The sequence below is a fragment of the Medicago sativa genome, chromosome 2, assembly GCF_051527215.1.
Source record: "Medicago sativa cultivar Bolivia chromosome 2, Bolivia_mono, whole genome shotgun sequence".
NCBI classification, from domain to species: Eukaryota; Viridiplantae; Streptophyta; class Magnoliopsida; order Fabales; family Fabaceae; genus Medicago; species Medicago sativa.
In genome coordinates, this window is record NC_140750.1 from 78,734,828 (window position 1) to 78,760,724 (window position 25,897).

A 25,897-nucleotide genomic window follows, 5' to 3' on the forward strand; every position below is an offset into this window, starting at 1 on the left:
GATAATGATTAAGAGAAATAGAATGGTTATTTTACCAAATTATCCTTATTAACTACTGGTTAGTTTTAAAAGTAATACTTTGGAAGTAGTGTACATAGTATTAATTGGAGGGTACAATTGAAAAGAAAAAGTTATTATTGCATTGGAAACTGAAAGCGACACTCATTTTAAAACAAATTTTTTTGACTAAAGCGACACTCATTTTGAAACGGATGGAGTATAATTGATGATAAATGAATTGTGACACATTATCATACTTATTGACTATTTATTGAATGTAATTAACCTTATAGTTTTTTGAAGAAGTAATTAACCTTATAGTTATGTGTTAACCGTTCAAATTATTCTTAAAAATTTGTGTCAAAATTCAATTTCCCTCTCCTAAATTCATTCTCAAACTGAAATAAAGGTTAAATAAAACTTATGAGGAAATTATATTACCAAATGCAAATACTAGACACCCTTCGTGGCTTGGTCTGTCATTTGACTTGTATGTGGCATCACCGGCATGTTAGTGTAATATATATTAGGGTAAATTATACTCACTTCCTCTAAGGTCTATTGAAATAACATTAACACCCCCTTTAATATATAATATATATATATATACAAATGTTGCATGTCGGATTATAACAGCAACAATCAAATTTTATCACACTAAATAAGGTATACTGAATTATCATTTAAAAAAAGTTATACACGGATTACTGGAAAGCTGCTTGCGCATTTTTGCCTTCCAATACCGGTTCCTATATTCTTATGAACTAAATATTGTATGATTGATTAATTGTTAATCAATTAAGTTGCTATCAAATCTCAATCTCTTTAACTGCTCTTGATTTGAAGGAATTCGGTACTTCACAATGAGGCTCCACAGAACCATCTGAACCATGATAACAATGTTCATGACTAGCCTTTATAGTCCAAAACATAATCAACAAAACCATGATCACTCCAAGGAACACCATTCCTACCCATGCCATCTTAGCATATTTCTTCATAGGCTTGCAATGGTCAACAAGGACTTGAGAGAATGCATCTTTTACAATTTGGCATTCTAACAAATGTTCCATACTTGGATACACATTCAATAGGTCTTGAATTGAATTTGTGTAAGTTTCAACTCTTGCATATTCACTGTTTGTTATGAAATTTCCATTGTCACAACTCCCATCATTTGTATCCAAACAAGTAAAAGGCTTTAATACCTTAAAAAAGAATGATCACATTGTTAATTCATCTTGGTCTTATAATTTAGGAAAAAATAAAATCATGACCATTTAACTTTAGTCCTATATAAACAGCTCGGATTGTATAGGGACAAAAACTACCTTTGGAATGTCACCTATTCGTATAGTATTATCTGGACAATTCTCGGGTTGGTAGGTATAATTTGGTGGCGCTGAGAAAGGATTGCAAACAAGAACAAGGTTTGTCTGCATTGATATGTTTGCATTCACCTAGACAACCAACCAAAAATCCAAAAAAGTTACTCCAACATGAAATTAATAGGTCCAGTATGTTGGATCCAAAAACAATAGTTTATGAACATTAATATAGAACTCATTTGGAAAATAAGCTGATTTTTTTTAGAGATTATGAAAAATTACCTCATTAACAAGATTATAGATACCAGCACTAAATTCAGATAGAACTGGTTTTGCTTTGAGCAATTCTTGACATGGAAGGATTGAGCTTAAGCTGTTGTTATAAGGATTTTCTTGAAAGTTGTCAAGAGCTGTGCAAGCATCACTAGAAAATCTACAATATATAGAGATTTCAACTGTTAGACACAAGCCTCTACTTTATAAAAATATTACTATGTAATTATGGTAATAAGAAAGGACTTCTGAATTACTTTTCTAAGAAGAAATAGACTCCAAAGAATAGCCAGCATAATACTGTCAACAACCAGCAAAGTACAACAAGGCTGTGAAAAAGAGTAGCAAAAGAATATAAACAAATGTATAAATTTGCAACATATATGTAATTTGTTATCACATGCTTTCATTACATATGAAATTTTAGCATACTTACAGGTACAATGCCCTCCTTAACCGTAGTACACCAGAAACTGTTCAATGAAAATTCCAACATTATATGAGAATCATGTATCAATCATTATGTGTATGGTCCAAAATCAAAACACGATGTTAATACCTGACAAAATTGTTACAGCAAGCAAGTTCAAGCACATGATCACTGTAGTAGTTATAAACCTGCAATGAAATTTATTCCATTACTTCCATGTAATTTTTCATTCATTTTACTATTTAAACAGTAGTAGGAGAGACAGTAGAGCAAATAGGCGTTTTAGTCCTTGAAATTGAAAAGGTCCGTCAATTTAGTCGTTGAAATTTGCGAAATAGGAATTCAGTCTCTTAAATTTAAAAATGTCAAACAATTTACTCATTTTTTCAAATTTTGCACCACGATTTAAGGGACTAAATTCCAATTTCACAAGTTTGAGAAACTGAATTGACCGACCATTACAATTTTAATGACGAAAATGAGTTAGTGACTCTTACACTATTTTCAAGCCATTATTGATAAGGCGCCTATTTTTCTGAGCTTGCATTTCAATATTTACAGATGCATCATCAAGTTTTTCAGCTGTAGAGTCAAGATTTGAAGAAGCCTCAACATTAACATTGGCTTCCATCAAGTTACTCTCCATGCCTTTTAATGCTTCTGTTGTGTTGTGTATTGTTTCTGATGCCTTGTTTGCTGTTTTGATTATGATATCAACTGAAGTTTTAGCTTCTGAATGGAATCTTGCACTCCCTACAAGAACTAGCCCTGTTGCAACTCTACACAAATCAACAATCATGCATATACATCACTTGAGGAAAACCATAAAAAAATTGTATGTGTCGATTTTACGTAATCTCTAATGATTAATCACTAAAGGCTAGAGGCAAGGTTGAATGACTTACATGGCTATTAACATGAGAAATATGGCCAAAGGAATTAGTAAAGCATCACAACTCTTGTAATTACAAGGAAACACTTTCTTCATTCTTTTTCCTCCATTTTTGTGATGATAAACCTTTGTGATCAGCAAAATAACTCCATACAAAATTCCACATAGAAGGCATAACATTCCAATTGCATATCCATATACTCCAGTGAATATCAAAGACTACAAAAACATTAATGAAATGTTAACAATATCATTGATGTTTGAAGTTAGACTCAAAAAAGAGGGAGATAGAAATTTACACTCCAATAATTCTTGTTGGTGATGTCAAATCCTCCTCTGTACTTTTTGAAATTATCTAATGGATCCACTCTAATTGTATTATCCCTTTGTGTAATCTGTTCTGACACATTATCTGAATCAAACATAAACATAGTACTTCTCATTTTCAGTACCAAAGACAATTTCAAAAAATGAAACAATGAAAGAATGAAAATCTCATGTTGAACTTTGAATATTATATCATGTGAAGTATTTGTGTCTATTGATATTTTTATATTTGTTTGGATTCTATATATTTAATGTATTAAAGATACATATAAAATTGAAATTTTCACTCATTATGAGAGAGAGGATACATCCCTAACAAAACAATTTCTAACATGTATGTTAGTAGCTAAACTTGGGTAGGTACATAATTCAGAATCATATTGTGCATGAGAGACAATCTTTTTTTCATGGTCAAATAAAATCTTTTAGACATCTTCACTTTTGATCATCATACACAAAATTAAATTCATTAATTTGTTATGCTTTAGCCAGGAATTCCTTAGCCCTACTCTTCCTGGTTAATAAATATATCATGTCACATACACATTAGTAAGTTTCAATTGTTCTATCCTTTGAAATAAATATTTAAAGCTTACCCATTTGACCATTTTTATGATTTTATTTTTTTTTTGCTAATAATGAAACCATTTTTATGATATTTGATAGGGAAACTGTTTTTTAGTTCACATAAATAACAGATTCATATATGTCACTTTTGTAATACCGACATTTCTAATTGAAGACGTGTCTGATATCCGACTCCGACGTGACACCGACACATGTGATTATATTCAATTTATTTTCTCAAATTACACCGACATGATAATGTGTGTTGCCAAATGTTGTGTCCGGTGTATGTGTCTATCAGAGTTTCATAGCATGCCATGTAATATTTCAACATGAATATTTAATTTATAAACTTGTATAAATGCATGTAGATTGCAGAAAATTTGAAGGAATGTGATAATTGAGATTGTACTTGTAGAGACTATGAGGAAACTAAATAATTACCTGCAGCAGAATCACCAGGTGAGACAGCTTGTGCTTCAATTTGTGGGAGAATCAATGTTATAATCACTATAATAGATACCAAGCCTTTGGCTATGAACATCTTTAACCTGCCAATTTAACTAGATGCAATCAACCAAATCAAATTATGTATATGTATGTATATGCATATAGATACCATGGTCTATATCATCATAATCAAATTATGTATATGTATATGCATATGCATACTAAAAGCTATATATGTAGAAGAAATAATCTTGAATCTACTTTATCAGAACAATATTTGATGGTATAAGTGAGTTACAAGGAAAGAACATTATGACATGTGGAAGTGCAGTTTTTTCAGAGTAAACTTACATGATAAATTCAAGAGATGAAAGGTACTTGAAATTCTCTCTATCCCAGCTGAACCATGTCACAATTTTAACTCTCACAAAGGGTGCAAAAAAGTATATGTAGCCATAAGATATAACACCTAATTAATTTTATAAGTTAGTCAAATTGTAAAGATCAGGAAGCCAAATACAACATCTCAACTGAAACACTTTCATATATAGTTTTTGTCTTCCTATGATAATCACTTTATGGGTTGGTTTGGTTTAAATCCATAAAAAAATAAAATTAAAGACAAAAATTTATAAAGAAAAAAATAAATATGTGTCTCCTTTTATTTTACTTTTTTTGTTTTAATCAGTCCCCAGCATATTATTTTTATACTAAAATTAATGGTAACGAAATTAGAAAATAGTTTATTATAAAAAAAATTGAGAATAATTTAATTTTGGTCACTAATTCTTTTTTTGTTAATAATATATTAAGTGGGATCATTAACATGTTCCATTTTTTTTTCTTTAAAAATAAAGTGGTATCAATTACTTTTACTACTTTTTGAATTAGAGTAAACACCGTTTGCGCGTTGCAAAAATGTTATATCTACGTTCACATATATACCTAGTCATCAATTGTGAGCATTGAAGCAACTTGCTACTTTCATTGGTAATAAAAAAAATGTTAGTTATCTAAAAAAGTGATAGCCTCCAAATGAAATAATATAAAGTTAAATTAAGACAACTTTACTGAATTTGAAGGCCAAGAAAAATACAAGAATAAAAGTAAAATCGTGTCAAATACTCCACTAAACTTGTAAAAAGGGGGTGAATTTAATTTGAGTGTCAACAATTTCAACCTAATCCACGTATGACCTCATAAGTCATAAACAACAACTCCATACATTCAAACACTGGACCTATCTTTATTTTGGTCATTTTCAAACTACCTACATAAAGTCAAAAAAGATGACAAGGCATGACTTTCTAGTCAAGGCAACAACATGGTGTTGCATTGCCATGGGTTTTTTTTGGGACATATGCTAGATAAAAAGGTGTTCTTGTTGTTATTATTATATAACTAATTTTATGATATATGAGTATGATAATGTTGTATAATGTACAAAAAAAATTCTACTATTTGACTCGTAGGTCTCATTATATCCAACTTGATTCAATAGGGCAGGATTTAGCAAGTTAAAATAAATATATATTTAAAAAAAATGAAAATAAAAAAAAGTTTTTGCATGGTAACCATCTTTAACACCAAAAACATTGTTGAATATCACTCAACAATGACCACATGACTATATGTTAGACTAATTTCGGTAAAGGATGTAAGAACTAAATCAATCAATAATCTGATGAATTCGAAGATCCAAACCAAACCAACTAAATTGGTTCGGCTTTTTCATTTTCGGATCTGTAAACCAATCAAATATGATTTCTATTGGTTTGGATATCAATTTTATATTTTACATAATTTGGAATTGATCACCCAAAACTTCTACCAAACCATTATATATTATTCTCTTTTTAGCATGTGTTTTAATAGTATAGAGAATATGTAGTTTTTTCATAAAAGAAAAAATAGAAATTTTAACCCATTTTAACTGTGGCATGTGTTGAAATAAAATTGGGAAATGTCTTGGCTGCGTTACTGCTCCCCCCAAATCAAATTAGTCAAAAAAAGGCCAACAACAATACTCAGCATGGGTTGCTAACATGTATTGCTGACATGACATTGACATGCCCAGTATTTTTACGGGTAACTTTGTTGGAGCTTAGAAAATATGGTATTATCATGTTGACCCCAAAAAATATGATAAATTATTAGTAAAAAAAATGTTGTTACATTAAGTAAAATTATTCCAACTTGTAAATGTATTTAAACTTCAATATCCAGAATTCAAAATTACAAGAAAGTATATAAAAATGGCCAATATATATCATATTGCAATGTTTTTCGTTTGCCGCTTATATGTTGAATTGATTAGAAATATAAGTTTGATTTCTGGATAAAATAAAGTGGTATGCGTTTTATATCTTCTTTTTCTGGTCAAGTAGCCTAATTTTAGACTCTGGCACTATAAACGTAGAGAAGTTTGAAATTCAGGGTTCAAACTCTGACCCTACATATCAATGTGCATGGAGCTTACCAAATCGTGCTAACGTATGTCAAGTTCTATTCTTTTTTTTCCTATTAAAAAAAAGTTATATTCTTTCTTTTCTTTAAAAGCAAGTGTTTTTCTTAAACACTAAGAAAAACCTGATAGTAGAAACTAGAAAATGTAACTTCTTTTAAAGCTAGTTCCTTTATTAACTTCTTTCTACAATTAAACACTGAAAAATGTAGTTTCATACGTCACAAAAAAGATACATAGCTTAAGCGCTTACTCAAAGTATAGTTTTTGGACAAAACTTATATAAAGTTCCATCTGCACGGTTCAAACTGTTCCCAATTAAAAAAAGACACGTGTATTTATAATAATAAAAAATATTTCTTTTTCTTTTTTTCGTCGGCTTCCATCACCGTTTACGGTTCAACTATTTCTTATATATGTCCATTTGTGGCGGCGGTTTCCTCCTACTTACTTTGTTAAAGTGATTGAATTCCACAATTTTTTATGTTATTTATTCATAGAAAGCTATGTTGGCTGGGAACCACTATCTTTGTGCTAGTCTTGATTTTCAGATTCTTTTTTGGAACAAAACGGTGACAATTTGAAGAGGGTTGTAAGTCCAATGAAATCAAACAATGGTGTTACTCATTTTTAGATCGAAATCAGAAAATCACTAGATGCAACTTCTGAAATTTGAGATCCCACAACATTCTTGTAAACCTCCTTTTTTGTTCTATGTTTTGGACATGAACAGATTTTTTATTGCTTACTAGTTGATTCCGGCGGTTGTGTGCCTACTGTATTCCGGACGGTGCTTATCCAGTTTTTTTTTTTATTGTATTACGATATTTTAGTTGTTGAGAAAATTTAAATCCACGTGTCTTATAGGGATAGGAGAACAGTAAGAACTGTGTGTATGGCACTGTATTTAAGTCTAGTCCACAGTTTTTCTATCCATTACAAACCAAAGAAAAAAGTAAAAAATTTCTACTATTTGTATAGTACCTTTTTAAAAAAAATAAAAATTGGGGAAGTGAAAAACTGTTATTAACTTAAAATGCGAACATTGGTCATTTTACAACCATACGAGGAATTCGAACTTATCACATTAAGATTAACGTATAAGTTCACTGAGCTAACACCTCAAATGTTAATAGAATAAAAATGTGTTTTACAACTTAATACTACGTACAGCCATCAAATTATGTGTGCTAAAGTAGCAAGATGATCAAAATGAAAATGACACTCCATTCAAAAACTGAAAATGACACATGTTATGAGAATGTAAGATATTTTTTCAAACAAATCCCTACCTCTTTGCCCGACAAACTCCTAAGCCACATAAACATGGTGGCATTTACCATGGGAAAGGTGAATCCTTTCCCACCATGGGAAAGTTGCTTTTAACCATTAGATTAAATGAGAAACATAGTTTTATCATAGACACTCAGCACACTATTTTCCACCATTTTTCTCTCTCCTCCATCCACACTCATCCATCACCTGCAACACCAACCCACGTTCCAAATCTCCTTCTTCCCTTGTTTATTCATTGCATCAATTATCTATAATTAATCCATTTATTATTATTCATTTCTAAACAAAATTCTTGAACTACACTCGTAGCAATTCCCAATTGAATCTTTTGGTCAGAAGAAATTGTGTTCATAGATCCAAAACAAAGCACAAGTTCTATTTTAATTTCAATTTCATGATTCAATCTAAACACAACAATAATCTTGTTTCAAAACATTGAAACCTAAACATAACAACAATATTCATCACATAAAACTTATTCCTCAAAATTCTTTCAAACCCATCTCACTCAAAATTTCTCAAATTCAATATCTTCAATTCCATAACATGGCTTACTATCTCATTCTTCATAGATTTCGATTTGGATACAGATTGGGGGGCGGAGAAATTTGGTGAATTTGAAAGGAGAAGTGTGAGATTCCAGTGATTTGGGGCTGCAATTGGTGATTTACCTTCTTTTATTGTGAAATTCAAGTGAGAAGAATCAAATCAAATCAATAATTAGAAACAAATAATTGGTATTAGATATGAATTTTGAAATCTGATGCCTACAGATTGGGTTATGAGAAACGAGAGTTTGAGAGAGAAGGGTGTGTTTGATGTTGTTGTTGTTCATGGAGGAGAGAGAAGAGAAGTGGGAGATAGTGTGTTGAGTGTCTATGATAATATTATGCTCTTTACTTAATCTGATGGTAAAAAATAAACTTTCCCATGGTGGGAAAGCATTCATCTTTCCCATGGTAAATGTCACCCATATATGCAAGTAGATTAATAATGTTTTTACAACGCCAATGATTTTGAAAACAAAAATTGACAACACAACTGACTCAACAGAACAGCTTGACAAATTGTCAACAAAACTGTTTAATGTCAAGCATAAAACCAGTGGGAATGGAAGAGCCACCCAACATGCAAATGAACGAGTGTAAAAACCATTTAAAAGAATGGAAAATTCAACCAGTTACTAGAAAAGAAAGGATACCATTCAACAGAGTGAAGATAAAAATGTGCCACAAGTAATAAAACTAGGTCAGAAAGAGATCCACCACATGTACACCTTATTAACATGATGGAAAAACTCATGTTATGCACATGATATAATTATGGCATTTCCATGGTGGCACCCCAACCGATTCCATTTTCAATTAATGGATAGGAGGAAAACAAACATGGTAAAAATATGTACCAGTTGATGCAATATACATAATCAAATTTATTATTGTACGATAGATAAAATTATGCTACAACTTATTGCTCTGATTGCTTATTTTAAATTAATCAAATACCATGAATATAAAATAATTCCTATTGTACTACTAAGTTAGAGCAAAGACAAGGGAACAAGAGCAGCTAACATCTGGAGAAAAAAAAATAGTATGAAAACTAATTAAACTTCATGATTATCAACAGTTATTCATTCTTTCTTCTTTTTTCCGAAAGTAAATCTTTGGTCCCACTGTAGAAAGAAACAATGAAGAGGCAAGCCAGTTAACGATGAATAAAAAACATCATGACTGAGGATGGAGAGGTGTTCCTGGGAGTATGGAACGGGACAGCTCTTCATTCATCTTCACTGGAAGAGGCGGCATTTGCTTCATCACCGCTGGTGAATCATTCATCCTGTCGAAAAAATAAAGAGGAAAGAAAAAATATTACAATTGTGTCAAATGAGATTAAAGCAACAAGTATATTACAATTCTAACTTTATGTTAAAGTAGGAAAGGACTAGCTAGCTAGCTAGCTAGCATTCACATACAGAAATTTAAAAAGAGAAACAAGTCAATCAGTTACATTATAGAGAGTAAATATAGAAGAAAAAAAACAAAAACAGTAAAACTCACTCATTCATAATTCTGATGATGTTGTCCCTAGTTTGGCACAAAAGGTTGATGTTTTCCTGTAACTGGAAACAAGATAGAAATAACAAAAAAAATATAGGTCAGTTTTACAGCCACAGAGAATGGCCTATCAGTGGAAATCATATTGATAAATTAGAGCACCACTTTCAGAATATCAAGCAGAGACATTGCGAATTATCACTGCTTTAAGCACCTATGCAGTTTCAATACCTCCTAAGAGACATGATGTCAGGTTGTTGACTAAACTACGATAAGATATATACTGAACAACACATGCACAAAGGGAACATTTTCAGCGTACATACAAACATACAGGACAACTAGTTTGATATTTGATATATCTAGTATATGATTACCTGAATTTTGTAAACTTTCCTAATCTCTAGGAATGTTATTATCTTTTTCTCATTCTGCCTCTATCAGGCAATGACAATTCACTCTGCATTGGTACTTTAAGTTATATAAGTGTACTTCAGAAGTAAGGTGTGTCCATAAATACTGTTTCAGCTATTGAATTGTGTTCGGCAAAAACATTTGAAGAAAATATACATTAATTACTATCAAGATTAAGGGATTAGTACAAATACATATATAATCAGTCGGACTGGAAAGTTCAATTTTCACCCAAGCAGTATAGTCAGTACATAAAAGGAAAAATAGACTGAAGATATTGTCAACACACCTGGAGAGAGGAAAGGTTTGCAGAGATTTGGGTCATGGTCTGTGCATTCTGCTCTAATAGCTCAGCAGTGGGACCTCCAATTGCTGCAAAACGATGATGATAAAAACAACTAATATGAAAAGAGTTGTCCGAAAAAAATAATAAGAGAAGTTAAATCATTTATAAAAATGCAAGTAGATGAGACATTTCAAAGCTGAAAGAAGTGCCCATTAGAGATACAAGACTGTATTGTCATGTTGTCAAACCACAACACCCAAAGGTATGAAAAAAATTCACAAGGTATAGAGATTAACCTGAATAAGGGATGCCATCATCATTGTCCATAGTAATCATTGGTGGCGCATATGGAGGGACACTGGGTCGAGCAGCAAAATGAGATGATTTTGCTGCAGGATCAGAAACCCTTTCCTGAAAATAAAAATAGAGTTTTGGTAAGCATCTGAAGTCCCATTGAAGAGAAGCAAAAAAAAAAAAAAAAAGAACTTGAGAGTTTCCAGCATTTCACAAATATTCTATTATCTTTCTTCAATTGTGCTACTTCACTTTTGTTTCCGGGCACTTCTTTTAGCCCATATGCTAAACTATTACTTATTTAACAAATCAAAAGAAATGAGGAAACAGAATGCCAAAGTAGATTCTTCCTAGTTAGATAATTTCCCAACGCTCAGTTTATTCCAAAAGGAAAAGTAATAGTAACCATCATAATGAAATTCTCTGAGAAATAATATGTAGAGGAAAATGATGTACAGAAAACTTGAAGTCTGCACAAAAATTTCACGTGACATTTACTACTTAAAATTTAAAAATGAAACTTTTATAGGTCAGTATCAGAAAGATAGTCAAAATAACCTAATTATCAAACACTTTTACAAGATCTAGAAAATATAGGATAACATTTACATGTCCAAGAAAAGCTTAGTTAAAATTATTGAAGCTGATAAGTGACACAATAATGCTTTGTCAAATATGTCAAAATTTTAGGTGGAATATATGCACTCTGAATGAGGGCTTCTCCAAACTCCAAAGTCCAAACTCCGAAGTCATAACACATTTATGGAAGAAAGGGTCCAGAGGTCAGCCCTCAATCAACATAATAACACAAGGATAAGGATATACATCATCAATCAAAAGATAATCAAGTAGGCTTTAATTACAGAACTATAGAAGTAGGGAATTCAAGACAAACTAAATTCATGTGTCTAAAGCAGGGGTGACAGCGTGAGAACATGAAAGAGAATATTCACCAGGCAACATTCACCAAAAGAGATAGGACCAGACACAAACAATAGCCCAACATTACAGAAAGACAACAAAAAGCATCTCCAAAGCCATCCATATAAGGAAACAAGACATGAACAAAAATTATAATATAATAATCGTTAGAATGTTTAATATATGGAAGCTGTACCTTTTTATCTTTACTTTTTCGTGACAAATTGTGATCATCCTTCCTTCTCTTGCTATTTTCTTTCTTCTGTAACAAATGAAAAACAAACACGCCATTATAATAAGTGTATGCAGAAACTGAGTTTATGCAATCTTCAATAGTGAGCTTCTTTATTTCATATTTTAAATTAGGGTTTGTCTAACATGTGCAACATTGCACATGTTAAAACAACTAATAGTAGTAACTTTTTCTTGGAAAACAACAATTATATTCGATGGGACTTGTTAATATGGGGATGGTTGCAAACAGAACCGAAGTGTCTTCCACCATTTAATGAATGAATAAAGCATCAGTTATCCTTTTTTCTCAAGAAGAAAACAAGATGGTTACTCTTAAAGATCTCTATCAAATATCTAACGTAATCAAGTAAATGTTTTACAGATCTTTCATTTTAAGATGAAAAGATGGCCGTCTGGGTTGTTACATCCTAGTGGTTTGGTTGTGAGGACATTTTATGGGGAATCTCAGGTTCAAACCATGGTCACCACTTTCTCCCTCACTGTGTGTGTGTGTGTGTGTTTATTTGAGTACATTTTGGCCACTAGGCCAGAAAGAAAGAAAAAAAAACTGAAGAGAAGGTTAGAGTTATGACAAATCCACAAAAAGTGAAGTGCAAGAGACTGAAAGCTTCCAAAAAAAAAATTATAATATAGAACTCCAATATTAGGTGGATATATTTACCATGCAATGACATATCTAATATAAGATTATCATGTCCCAACAAACAAGAAAAGTTCTCACAAGTCACAACCTTGACAAACATTAAACCTGTGAGCACGGTTATGACAAACATCTAGAAAAAGGATCGCAATAAGTTAGACCCTGATACTAGTTGATACAAGATCCAAACGGTTTACTAACCAATGTTCGTAAACTAACATCTAAATCATAATGTAACAGCACCCTTATAAAATCATGGGACATAGATTTTTATAGCATCTACAATGAAATAAATGCCATAAGGCAGAAACAAACATGTAACTTACGTTCATCCACCTGACACGTAGTGCCACATCCCGGACTGTCTTGTTATTTAGCTGTTGAGCTATCTTTGCATAACGCACGATGTTAGATTCTGAGGCATACCTGCAAAAGAAATTTTGAAATTTTTATTAATTATTTGACTACTACCTTATAGAATTGTACAGATATACATTACTGATCAAAATACACATGCTAAACAGTATGACAACAAAATGAATTTACCGTTCAATTAAAGTACAGGAACCTTCAAAAAAAAAAAATTAAAGTACAGGAAGAAAAAAAATCAAATACTTAATATAAGGAACTAGGTAAATACCATAACTGGAAATTTCATTCATGGTCCATTTCAAACTGCCATTTATCTTCATTTGCATATAATTCGTAAGTTTCTCATAAAACTCGGTGCGAACAGAAGTAAGCAATGATGGAAGAAAAAAAAAACAATAGGAACTCGTTTTTCATAATGTTCTTCTGAACACCCAAATCCCAACTGACTTTACAATTTGGACACTCTGATTCTAAAAGCTTAGCTCAATAATGTTGCCAACATTTCCAATTTACACTACCTAAGGGACTGAGGAATTACGTGAATTTGTGACTCTGCTTGTATTTTTGCTGGTTCATTAAAAGCTATGTATCAATGATAGATAGTGGTATGTAGCAGCAAACCCCTAAAATATTATAGCCGCTATGTCACAGTTTAGGGAAAGAATATGGAACATTTATACAATAGTACAATACAAGTACTGCGTAAAACTCAAAAATAGAAGAATATACAAAATCTGGCAGTTGGATCTATGAAGACTAAGCTTAAGGGACGTGTTCTATCCATTTATAAGAGTTGGTACACGGGCTTTTTCAACAAGTCTACTACAACTTTTTAGTTTCCGTGTTATTGGATGATTATTTCCCCTCCTGGACCTGACAGTTATTGCCCTATCTTCTTCAAAAACGAACGAGCTACTGTTCGTAATTCTAGATTCAGGCTTGTTAAAAATTGCTTTGACTTTCCTAATCCAACATCTGAGGTAAACCAAACTCTACTTACTCTAATTCCCAAATGTCATGAACCCTTTCTGATTAGTCAACTGCGCCCCGTGGCTCTATGTAAAGTAAGCTATAAGATAGTGACTGAAGTGATTTCCCAAAGACAGTGGTGGATCTCTATAGGGACATAGGAAGGCCATGTCCTTTTTCCCAAAATTGCAAAATCTTCATTTTTAATAGGTATATACATACATATTTTAGCTAATTATTATACAGGTGAATAAGCATTTATATCACAAGTGAATGATGTGGTCTAGCGGTAATGTCATGCAGCTGCAAGTTGTGTAACCTGAGTTCGAGTCCCTCACTGCGTGTTTTAGCTATATACCTGTACTTTTTAACAAAAAAAATGCTATAATAATATTGCAAAGAGCCAGATTCGAGCCCTGGTTTGCAAGCAAAAGTTAAATGGACAAACTTCAACACACCAATATCAAACTTTATATTTTAGTGGAAAAAATTATATATAAATTTAAAAAAATGGGGCCCTCATAAAAACATTTGAAGCTCTGCCACTGCCCAAGAACTTAGACGTAGTGGCGTACCCTTCCTTATTCACAAAGGGCGTACATCTACAGCACCCCCCAGTCCTATCCTAAAGTTGATTACCTCCTTGTTGCATTTGCTGTATTGGAAAACTTCTCTTCATCTTATCATTCATGACGCTAATAAAGTTGCTGATATGTTATCTCCTTAGGGGCACCAAATCGCCTTTTATTGGAATGTTTTTTACTTTCTTTTCCTCTTTTAGTTTCCGTGTTGATGGATGATTATAGGGGTTCTTCTTCCCCTGGTTAACTTGTTTATTTTAATTTCTTCTTGACCGAAAAAACAATCGAAGTTCAATAATATCCAAATCCAATATAAAGCAAATAAGTTTTAGAGACTGCTATGCTATGCAACGCGGCGGCGGCTATTGACTACTGCGCAAGGCCGGTCCTAACCTAAGGCTACTAAAGCTATGGCTTTAGACCTCCAATTTTTATGATTTTTTAGTCCTAAATTTAGGCCCCATAATTCTATATATTATGTATTAACTAACATTTCTGTAATATGACATCTACTTCTGTGCAGCCGAGCGGTTGGGTTATCTAAACCTAGTAAGCTACAACACAGGGTCGAATCCTGCGTGTGATGTTTTTTCAAATTTTATATTTTCACTTTGCTACTAACGAAAAAAAAAAAGTTTCTAATATATAGATATTCATTCATCTTACAAGTCTGGAACACACGACCCCATATCCAACCCAAAAGCCCTCTGTACTAAACTCGACCGAATGACCTACGCAGTAATATAGTTGATTTATATATACTTATTGCTAAATACATTATTTAATCAATTAAACCAATTTAATAAATTGGTTAAGTTCAACCACCGTGATTATATACGACAAAAATTACACCAACCTTAAAAATTACACTTAAATAAACTATAAACTTTAATAATTTTCCCTAAAAAAGTTCGCTCTTGGTCTCAAAGTATGTTGGCTGGCCGCGTTTCTAGGATTAACAATACAAAAAAATTATTTAATGTGAACCCTAATTCATGACTTAAGTCTTAAACTACAAAATTAGAACACTAATTCATGACTTAAACTACAAAAATAGATAACAAAAAACTAAATTTCATATAATCAACAATTCCATCTCACAAACTAAAAAGTAAATTCAAAACATATAGATAAACTCATAAACCATGACAATTCCATTATATATTGCATAAAAATAGAAAATTGACATACTTGGCGAGTCCATCTTCGAGAATGGATTGTTCTTCAGGGGACCAATCAAGAGATATGCCAGGATTATGCTTCATGTTCATGACAAGACCTGAAGAGGTTTCAGGAACGGAATTGCCGTTAAAAGAAGAAGGATTCACCTGAGTATGTTGTTCTTGATGATTACCACCAGTACCAGAAGGGTTCGCCATAACCTAACCTAACCCTTATTTTTTGAAATTGTTATAATCACAAAAAAATTGTAAAGGTTTGAAATTCCGGTGAAAGGGTGACCGGAATTGAGGTTATTTCCCGCCGGCGGGAATCGGAGAGAGAGTGGGTGAGAGAGTGTGAGTGAGGTTGAAAGCGATAAGCAAGTGGAGAAGAAGAGAATAGAAGAAAAGAGGGTTTTTGATTCTTTGATTGAATTGGAATTGAAATTGAAATTGCAAATGCAGGGTTAAGGTTATTATTATTTACTATGTATAGTAAAAAAATATAATTCATTAATTACGTCAAAAAATTGAAAAAACACGCGTATGAAATTAATTTCAAAACAAATCTCATGCTTTTTTTTTTTTTACAAAAAAACAAATCTCATGTTTATTAGCAGAAAAAAAAAAAATAGGTGTAAACTCTTTTTTACACATGTATGTATTCAATTTGACCTAAATGTTGGATATCGCGGTGGACGTATAAGAAAAGGTATTTGTTGGAATAGATCAATCCTCAAATGGATTTCGGTAATTTAAATGTAATTAATGAAAAATATATAATTTTCACATACAAATGTGTTGACGTCAAAGACGCATTATAAACATATGATTTTGAGTTTTTTTTAATAATATTTACTCGCACCCCAACAATTATAATGAGAAAAAGATGCTTACTCGCACCCCAACCCAATACTCGACAATTCCATAAAAATAAACACTATGTAATCCAAAAATGCTTACTGCTAATTGTTGTCGTTGAGAATGTTGTAAATGAAAATGAAGTTCACCAAATTGAAGCAAGATTAGAAGAAATATAACATTTGATTCTGCTACAAAGAAAACCCTCACAAAACATATTTAGTTTTCGTAATAAGGAAATAAAACAATTGAAACACTGAATGAGTTATGTCGAATTCCCAATTTTAAAACCATAAAACAAGCAATTAGAGAATGAAGGAGAAATTGGAGAATCAATGGTTTACCTTGGAGTGACTGAGAGGTGAGAGTTGAGAAGGAGGAGAATGGAGAGTTGCTGCCGTTAGTTGAGAGAGATTGAAATTTGAGAGAGATGATGAGAAGAGAAGAGACACGTAGGAAGGGAAAAAGAAAGAGAAAGTGAAAGTGAGTGTGCTGCTGTGTTTTATCTATTATAAAAAAATGGGGAAAAAATAAGTGTTTTTTACATTCTTTTGTTATTAAAAGTATTTATATTTTATTTTTACTTCTTATTTTTTGACATGGAATTAAGATTTTTTTTTTGAAGGAATTGGAATTAAGAAAAATAAGTGTTTTTTACATTCTTTTGTTATTAAAAGTATTTTTATTTTATTTTTACTTCTTATTTTTTGACATGGAATTAAGATTTTTTTTTTGAAGGAATTGGAATTAAGATTTTGTACAGGTCCTTTACACATTAACTATTGGGACACTGTACTGGATTATGTACGGTATGAACTTCTGCTGACCAGTGCTGTTTTTTCAATTACCTTTTGTCCTTTCTTTTTCCCTTTATATCCCTTATGTGTTCTCTTTTTGGGCAACTACATCTTTCTCCGTAAGATATTTTCTTTCTTTTTCCATAATAGATTCTGGGTTCGGTTAATTTGAATGATATTCATGACACTTTAATATGATAAACAAGCATTATTGTCTTAGTCTACTGGTTGGTGAGTCACATGAATAGGATATGCAACTTTATCATATTTTTATGGGTTTTGTTAAATGATGTTTCAAATCAGTTTTTATGTATTTTAAATTAAAAAAATTAAAAAATTTGAAAAAGTTAAACACTTTAGATTTTCAATACATTGAATATATTAAAGTTTTTAAAAGAGTAATCCAAAGGCATTCTTAACATTTCCCTATTTTTATCCTTTTTCAAAATAAAAGCATAGTATATTTATCCCAAAAGTAAAACCTTAGCTGAGTTGTAAAACTAACATCATGATAGGATAAAAAAAAAAAATCATATTTTTAAGGGTGAAAAATCCGTCTATCATTTGTTTTGGGTCGGGATAACATATATTGTCCTAGTTTAATAATTCATTCTTTATTTTCTGAAGAGTAGTGTTATTTGAACAATCATTTCAATGACAACTAATGGGACAACCATAATTTACAAAGAAAATGAGGTATCGACACAAAAATCAAAGTAAATAGAGAGAGAGTAAAAACATAATGTAAGTATGAAAAAGAAAGTTGTAAAAAAATGGTTGTACAAATATCATTTCTCTTTTTTGAAGGACCTATTTTGTATTCACCTTTTTTATCATTTGTAGCCATGGTTTCAAAATTTTCTCCAGCGTCATCAAAGCTTTTAGACATCAACAATAGACACGTTCCTATGTTGAGAAAGTGACCGGAGGGTGTATGTAGTTTAGGCACTTTCTCAACATAGACTTGTATCTTTCCCATGCTTCATACAATGTTTCAAAGTTCGACGCACATTGAGAAAAGATGACAATTGTGGTTGTGGGCTCGTGGCCTTCATGATCTTGCTCGTCCTCAAGAGTGTTATAGTTGCTCATTATTGCTACAAGTTTGTCTAGGTATCAACCTTTTTCTTTTCCTATCAAAGAGTATGGGAAAAATCTCATGAATAATTTGCCCTTCTTGTGTTTTAGGTGTACCTAATGAACCCACAAGCTCATAGAAACTCTACCAAGTGGTTGATGGGGTCTTCGTGGTCCACTCCAGTGAATGCATTTTCTTTTACATTTGCCTTTGATTGGCATCAAGTCTGTTGATGTGTGCTGGTCTTCATGGAATACTATATATTTTTGATATGTGGTGGTGGAGTGCCTCCATTTCCATTTTTTCAGTCATGATCTCAATAATTGTTACTTCATAAGTGGTGGAAATTGGAAGATTCACCTTGTTGTTGCCTAAGTTTGGAAATTGTTTCTTCTTTCTTGTCTTGTAGTTGTTTCACCTTATTGTTCTTTCAATTTCACCGTCAAACAAAGTTTATGAGCAAGAAGCTTTCCTCACATAGATAAAGAAAATAAAAAACCTACACTAAGTGTTAGAAAACAACAATAAATAAAATAAAATAAAACTGCATAGAAAAACAAAATTCACTATACAAAGTAAAAATATTACAGCGCAAGTCCCCTACAACGGCGTCATTTGATGATGTCTATGCGAAAATTAATGTATTGGTTTTATTGTATCTATAAAGATTCGCATAAATTTTAACCATTCAATTCAATAAATTATATGATTTCTAGGTTAGTGTTTTGAGATTGTTTAGTTTGCATAAACAATAAACAAACTTTTGAAAATTTCAAAGATAAACAAATGTACTAGGATTAGATTGCATTATTTATTTCACTTATGTATTCCTATGATTTATTATAAACTTTTATGTTTTCTATTATATCTTCATTTGTCGCATCATACATTTTCGTTTTCGACAATAGATTTATTATCCAATTGTGGTTTGTGAATGTAGATCTAGCCATATTCCTAGCAACTATTCAAATGAATTTATCTCATATCTTTATGGGAAATGTTAACTTGTGCCCTTAAGGCATAAGATAAGGAACCCAACATAGTAACTTTTCATTGGAATGTGTGCATTCAATTGAATTTTTGAATTTATACACCCTCCGGTCACTAATATAAACAAAAATCCAATTTCTAGGTTCATTCAATTAATGATGTATGTAGTCTTTATTATAGGCTACATACATCATTTATTGAATGAACCTAGAAAGTGAATTTTTGCTTATATTAGTGACCGGAGGGTGTAATAAATAGAATGCACAAAATTCGAGGGAATATTTCTACTTTTGGATTCCTTATCTTGTGTCATTAGGGCACAAGTTAATACGACCCTATCTTTATCTAACAAGTCTTTATCAACCGCTTATTAAATCAAAATATCAATTTTTGAGTTTTATGTCGGAAAAAGCATTACAAACAAAGATAAATCTTGATATAAAGAAACATGATTGTATAGAAACAGCCAAAACCAAAAGTTTACAAATGATTCACAACTAACTATTCCTAATCCAAACATAAATAGAATTTATCTACTCATACTCATTAAAGCTCTGCAAAAGAGATGAAGAAGATATAAATTTGCATCCAATTAATGAAGATCCAACTTGAATGCATTACACCTTGATCATCTCTCTCTCTCCCTCTCTCTATATTCCCTCTCTTCAAAATAACCGAGAATGCCAAATAAATGAAATGGTTCTCTATTTATAGTTCTGAGTTCGTATTAAATCGCTCATCCGATCATTTCAGCGCTAAGCGGTTTCACTTTTCTTCACCACAAAGCAATTCTAGCTATCTTCAAATCGGTTGTAAACCTCCCTTCGGCCATAAGAGATTTTGCAATGTTTTGCATCTGGACTTTTGTTATTGAATCGCTTAGCTCCTGACAGGCCCGGCCTTGCGGGTGAGCAAGCAGCTCAACCAAGTTGGGCCTCCAAAAGCTACGGGCCTCAAAAAAATAATCAAGTCTAATATTTATACCCCACTTAAATAAAAAAATTATATGTTACTTCTTTTTCTTTCTTCATTACATGCTTGCGTTTTTTTTAGACTCTAATTCTCCTTTTTGGACATAAATCTGATGCTATCAAACCACCCCCAATTTGTATAATCACTTAATCAGTCGATTTGGAAAGCTATTTCATTACAAGAATCACAACAATCATTTCTTTTTCGCTCAAACCATTCGTTTTTCCCTTTTCCACAATGGAGGAGTGACAAATCCAAATGACACCGTTAGGTAAATTTCACCTTTCTTTCATTTAATTTTTTTTTTATTACGTTTCATGTTTAGAAGTTCTTCTGATTCTGATTTTTTAATGAAGCTTAACTACAAAAAAAAATTACGTTTTTATTTTATTAGGGGCCTATTTTAAAAAGAGAGTCGAGCCTCCTATTTCATAGGAACGGCCTTGGCTCCTGATTTGGGTGCTAAGCGAGTTTGCACAATCTTGAATTCTTTCTTTTGGCTTCCATCCTTCAAGTATCATCAATTATGAATTTTAAGCCCTCTTTCATCGTAAAATCGGGAAAAGATGTAGGAATATCAAAAACATATGATCCAACTTAAATATTCAATACCTACAATAAATTTGAGGACTTCTCTAAGAATTTGAGGCAGTGAAATGCCTATGTTGCTGAATTGTGGAGAATTTTGGAATGTAGTATTTTGAAGGTGAAGTTGCAAGTCAGTCATAAAGTCATTTCTAACACTTTGAAGAGTGACAAGGTGGGGAGTGTAGTTGTGGATTTGAGATTAGTTTAGAAAATTGGTCCATTGCTTACAATGGATTGGGAGGACATAGTGTAGTGTGTCACTCTTATTTTAAGACTTTCTTGTGCCATTTTGCATTGGTAAATATTAGGTGTGATCATGTATCCACTTTGATGATTTATGACTCGAGCAGTGTCAAACTCGTCTTAAACTCTTCTTCTTGTTGATATAACGAGATTCCTACCTCTAGTTGATTGTTGTCTGGTTTTTCTTTCTTTCCGGCTTAATTAGCCCTCTCTTTTTTTTGTCTAAAAAAGTACAAGGCAATGTTAGGGCAAAGGTTAGCAACGACGGGCCAGGAATTTTGTATAATGAGGGTTATGTCTACATGTATATTTCTAACATTAAATATATACTATAAAATATATAATGAGGGCCATTACATATACCTATGCTAGCTAGTGAAGGAATTGCATGGACAAGGTATGGAGAAACTCAAAGATAGTGAGGGCCATGGCATACACTACCATCAACATGGGACCGTCCCTGGAGGTTAGTATACCAAAATATAAATTATTTATTAGAAATTATATCAATTTATTTCTCAAAATTATGAAAATTAATTTTTTTTCAATAAATACTTATTATTTGTGGAAACTTTTTTTTGAACAAATTATTTGTGGAAACTTTTAATACGTGTTTTTGTCGTAAGAGCATATGTTCCCAAAAATATACTACTATTATATTTTCATTTTGGCAAAACACTTGATTTCACTTGAGATTTTCAAATTGATTATATTATTATTGATTATGTGCATTAAAAATTCAGAATAAATATCAATCAATGTGATTAATAATAATGAGACGATTTGTGTAAACCTTACAGGTTGTCTAAAACCTTTTTCTTCGATATGTCATTGATATGCTATAATTTCGCATCCTATTAACTATTAATTATTCTTCTACCCCTCAAAAAATAAATAATTCTTCCTTCAATAAAAAATAATAATTCTTCTTTTTTCATTAAAAAAAATCAATTATTATCTCTATAAATATTTTTTTAACATTTTTCTATAAATATCTTGTAGTCATCAATGATCTTTTTAATTCTGTTAATAACTTTGCTTGTATAATTCTTTCAAAAAAAAAACTTTGCTTGTATAATAATTGTTATATTTTTTTTGTGTAAAAATAATCATTTATATTTTATGTAGGTAATACTATAATTTCGCAATCTAATTTCTAGATAAATGTAGTACTTTTTATATATAAAAAAAAAGGTATTGCTGCAAATTATTTTCAATGCTATAAATATAAATAGACAATTATTTCTCTTTTTTTCTTCATTGCACATGTACATAGCAATTTTGATTTTCGGACAATAGCAGCAATATATCAGCCATGTCTTGTAACATTGTTTTCTTCTTCCTTGTAGCTTTTCTCGCCACTTCCACTCTCGGTCAAGCACCTTCCCCTTCTCCGGCGCCGGTTCCTTCACCTACCACTACTTCTCCCTCTCCCGTCTCTCCCACAGGCTCCCCAACCATCTCTCCCACCACTTCCGTTTTTGGTCAAGCACCTTCCTACTCTCCAACAGCCTCGCCACAAAACTCTCCGGCACTGGTATATTCACCAAACGCCACTCCTCCCGCTTCTGATTCTCCCACCGGCTCCCATACCATCTCCTCCGCTGCCTCAGGACCGGCTGATGACAGCTATGGTGTCCCCGACGACAACTCCGCCAACGATGATTTTGATGATATCTTCGGCAACGAGGCTCCGGCCAGTTCACCGATTCATAAAAGTGCCACCGCTTCATTCAGAGTAGCCTATGGTGGATCCGTCGCTGGATTTCTAGCTGCTGCTTTGCTGATGTGGATCTGAAGTGTGACGTGGAGTATTGCTAGTTAGGGTTTGATAGTATATATGTTCTTTGAGTACGTAACTGTGAGTTACTTTATTTGAATTAATTTGATTTTAGTGTTGCGATTGTGATTTGTTGTGGATGATTATGATGTTACTGATAACGATTGATCAGATCTTTTGTTTTCTTATTTTCATTATTATTGTTAGGGTTAGGGTTTCATTCATATAGCATAACAGTTCTTATTATCAATAGACTTTCGAGCCGTGCGACGCACGGGTCCTATCGACTGTTATAATGATCAATAAGTTATATTTGACATGTGTCATGCATGTGGCTATCGAAAAACACAAATGTGATTATTAGATGATTGTTTCCATCATGTGCAAATTTGCACATATTAAGAACTTTAAAATAATAAATATGTATTTTTTTAAACAAAATAATAAGTTTTTATTGAAACATACATTTTATATTAAATATAAAAAATTAATTAAAAATATATTTTTCAATTTTTTTTTTACTTTTAATTGTTTGAACATGTGCAATGTTGCACATGTTAGACAAATCCTTATTAAATATACAATGTAGCGATAAAATGTGCCTTAATATGTCCTTCAAAGACGTATGAATCGTACCAAATTTGTAACGTATTTGAAAACATCACTATTATTTCTCAAGTAATGATTGACTAATGTAATTTTGATGAGATTATTGCAAACTCTCTTCGAATATAGATCTGATCCAAAGGGGTTAAATTTACAACTAACTTCAAGTAATCATACGCATGATTAGTGTTTCAAGTAACCATACATACGATTAGTGTAGTAATCAATAAAACTTGTAGTATTAAAAAATAGCACATTAAAAAGGATTTCGAAAATAGTATTTAAGAATAGCAAAAAGGATTAGCAAAACCGGGACTTAATAGGACACACAACATCCATATGAGAAACAATGTAATAAAGAAAGAAAGAAGCAACTACATAAGGCCGATACAACAAAGATTAAACAACATACAACATTTGGTATTAAATTCAGTGTGATATGTTCTATATATAAATTTCATAGTGTCGATATACTTATCGTTGTTAGGATTGTTGATGCTCAATGATGCTGTCAATATCAATTAAAAGCAATCATACATAAAACTCAAACAAATTTTGTGTCTGGCTTACAATCTTAATAGGAATGATTTATTTATAACATTCTTTTCTTTTACAAACGCTACATAACATGAACAAAGGATAGCAAATATGACAAACATTGGCTTTATAAAATCAGGTATGTTATCAAACATATCTCTTTTGGATGGTACTATACGTGATATGTAGGTCATTTAAGCCTCAAGAGATGAATAAAAGGTGGATCTGTTGGTTCATATTCCCATAAAGCCATATTTTAAAATGCAAAAATCGTAAGAAAGACACCAAAAAGCAATTGCAAAATCTCAACTCATATGAAAACGAAAATGCAGATAAAGATAGCATCTTTTGAGGAAAAAAAAACCTCTTTGGCGGTGAATGGGGAATTATGTGACATTTATGGCAGATTGGCTGTCCATCATGACTATCTCTTATGTAAAGGGTGATATCTTTGTTGTTATGGCAAAACAAATCTCAGTGTGTGTATATATAGTACTTGAAATAAGTCAATTGTCCATCAAGCTCTTTCCTTCCGTGTTCCTCATAGGCATTCATCACTAATAATGATACTTAATGTGCATGTCTATTTCCAATACTAATTAATTATTTTGTTATATAACTTCCAAAAACGGTTTGAATGCCATTAATACACATTTATATCGAGTTTGTATATTCCAATGGATAATTAAAACACACATTCATTTGCATTAAAAGGATTTGAGAATAGGAGGGAGTGAAATCGTAATTCAAAATTGCTTTAATGTTGCTTTAACAGTCACAATTGCTTTTAAATGAGAAAGTCAAATGATATTATAAATGATGATAGGAGTGAATTTTTGAATTTCAAATGAATGGATGATGATTAAGATAAGAATTTATGAGCATTTAATTTCTTTTAAATGAGAAGGTCAAAGAGATGAATGATTTGACTTTGTTTGTTGGTGCTGAACTGTCATTCAAATTTGAAATGAATTGCCTTAAACCATTTAATGAATGACAAATAATTTGAAATTAAATGAATTTATTGCGTGTTAAAGGGACGAGGAAATCAAAGGTGCGAATTAAATGCAATAGAATAAATTCAGATCGACTGATTAGGAAATGCTCTCAAATTTGTAACGAATTGCCTTAAATTATTTAATGAATGATAGACAATTTGAAATGAAATGAATTTATTGCGTGTTAAAAGGGTGAGAAGGTCAAACATGTGAATTAAATGCGTTAGAATGGGAGGGAAATTGTTAGGTTAGATTTAGGGTTAGGGTTAGCTTGACCAGACAAGCTTTAGTAAGGTGTTAAAGGGATGAGGAAATCAAAGGTGCGAATTAAATGCGATAGAATAAATTCAGATCGACTGATTAGGAAATGCTCTCAAATTTGAAATGAATTGCCTTAAATTATTTAATGAATGACAGACAATTTGAAATGAAATGAATTTATTGCGTGTTAAAAGGGTGAGGAGGTCAAAC

General features: G+C 31.8%; 2 protein-coding genes across 3 annotated transcripts; both read right to left on the reverse strand.

Annotated features, from left to right (window-relative positions):
• Positions 1–647: 647 nt before the first annotated feature.
• On the reverse strand, positions 648–5,172 carry LOC146951101 (uncharacterized). Of its 2 annotated transcripts, none has more exons than XM_085747065.1 (11): positions 4,619–5,172; positions 4,262–4,368; positions 3,223–3,335; positions 2,937–3,142; positions 2,529–2,810; positions 2,161–2,219; positions 2,038–2,074; positions 1,859–1,930; positions 1,611–1,761; positions 1,332–1,460; positions 648–1,208 (listed from the first exon to the last, which is right to left on the reverse strand). In XM_085747065.1, coding segments are annotated over exons 1-11 (1,557 nt in total). In that variant the 5' UTR covers positions 4,621–5,172; the 3' UTR covers positions 648–809. The 2 variants fall into 2 exon arrangements, with proteins under 2 accessions (XP_085603191.1, XP_085603190.1); XM_085747064.1 differs by having other exon boundaries at positions 4,262–4,380; positions 4,619–4,836.
• A 4,263-nt stretch (positions 5,173–9,435) lies between these two features.
• Positions 9,436–16,419, reverse strand: LOC146951102 (uncharacterized). The gene is made up of 7 exons (XM_085747063.1): positions 16,008–16,419; positions 13,221–13,320; positions 12,196–12,261; positions 11,081–11,195; positions 10,788–10,870; positions 10,088–10,149; positions 9,436–9,866 (listed from the first exon to the last, which is right to left on the reverse strand). Exons 1-7 carry the CDS (start codon positions 16,193–16,195, stop codon positions 9,755–9,757), a joined length of 726 nt encoding a protein of 241 aa, XP_085603189.1. The 5' UTR covers positions 16,196–16,419; the 3' UTR covers positions 9,436–9,754.
• Positions 16,420–25,897: the final 9,478 nt, after the last annotated feature.

Coding starts and splice junctions, on each gene's coding strand:
- LOC146951101 (XM_085747065.1), bottom strand. Junction 3,336..4,261: donor ACCTGGTGATTCTGCTGCAG/GTAATTATTTAG, acceptor TGTTTGATTCAG/ATAATGTGTCAGAACAGATT. Junction 1,762..1,858: donor GTCTATTTCTTCTTAGAAAA/GTAATTCAGAAG, acceptor TATATATTGTAG/ATTTTCTAGTGATGCTTGCA.
- LOC146951102 (XM_085747063.1), bottom strand. CDS start 16,195: ATGGCGAACCCTTCTGGTACTGGTGGTAATCATCAAGAACAACATACT. Junction 13,321..16,007: donor CTCGAAGATGGACTCGCCAA/GTATGTCAATTT, acceptor TTTCTTTTGCAG/GTATGCCTCAGAATCTAACA. Junction 10,871..11,080: donor TGATGGCATCCCTTATTCAG/GTTAATCTCTAT, acceptor ATCGTTTTGCAG/CAATTGGAGGTCCCACTGCT.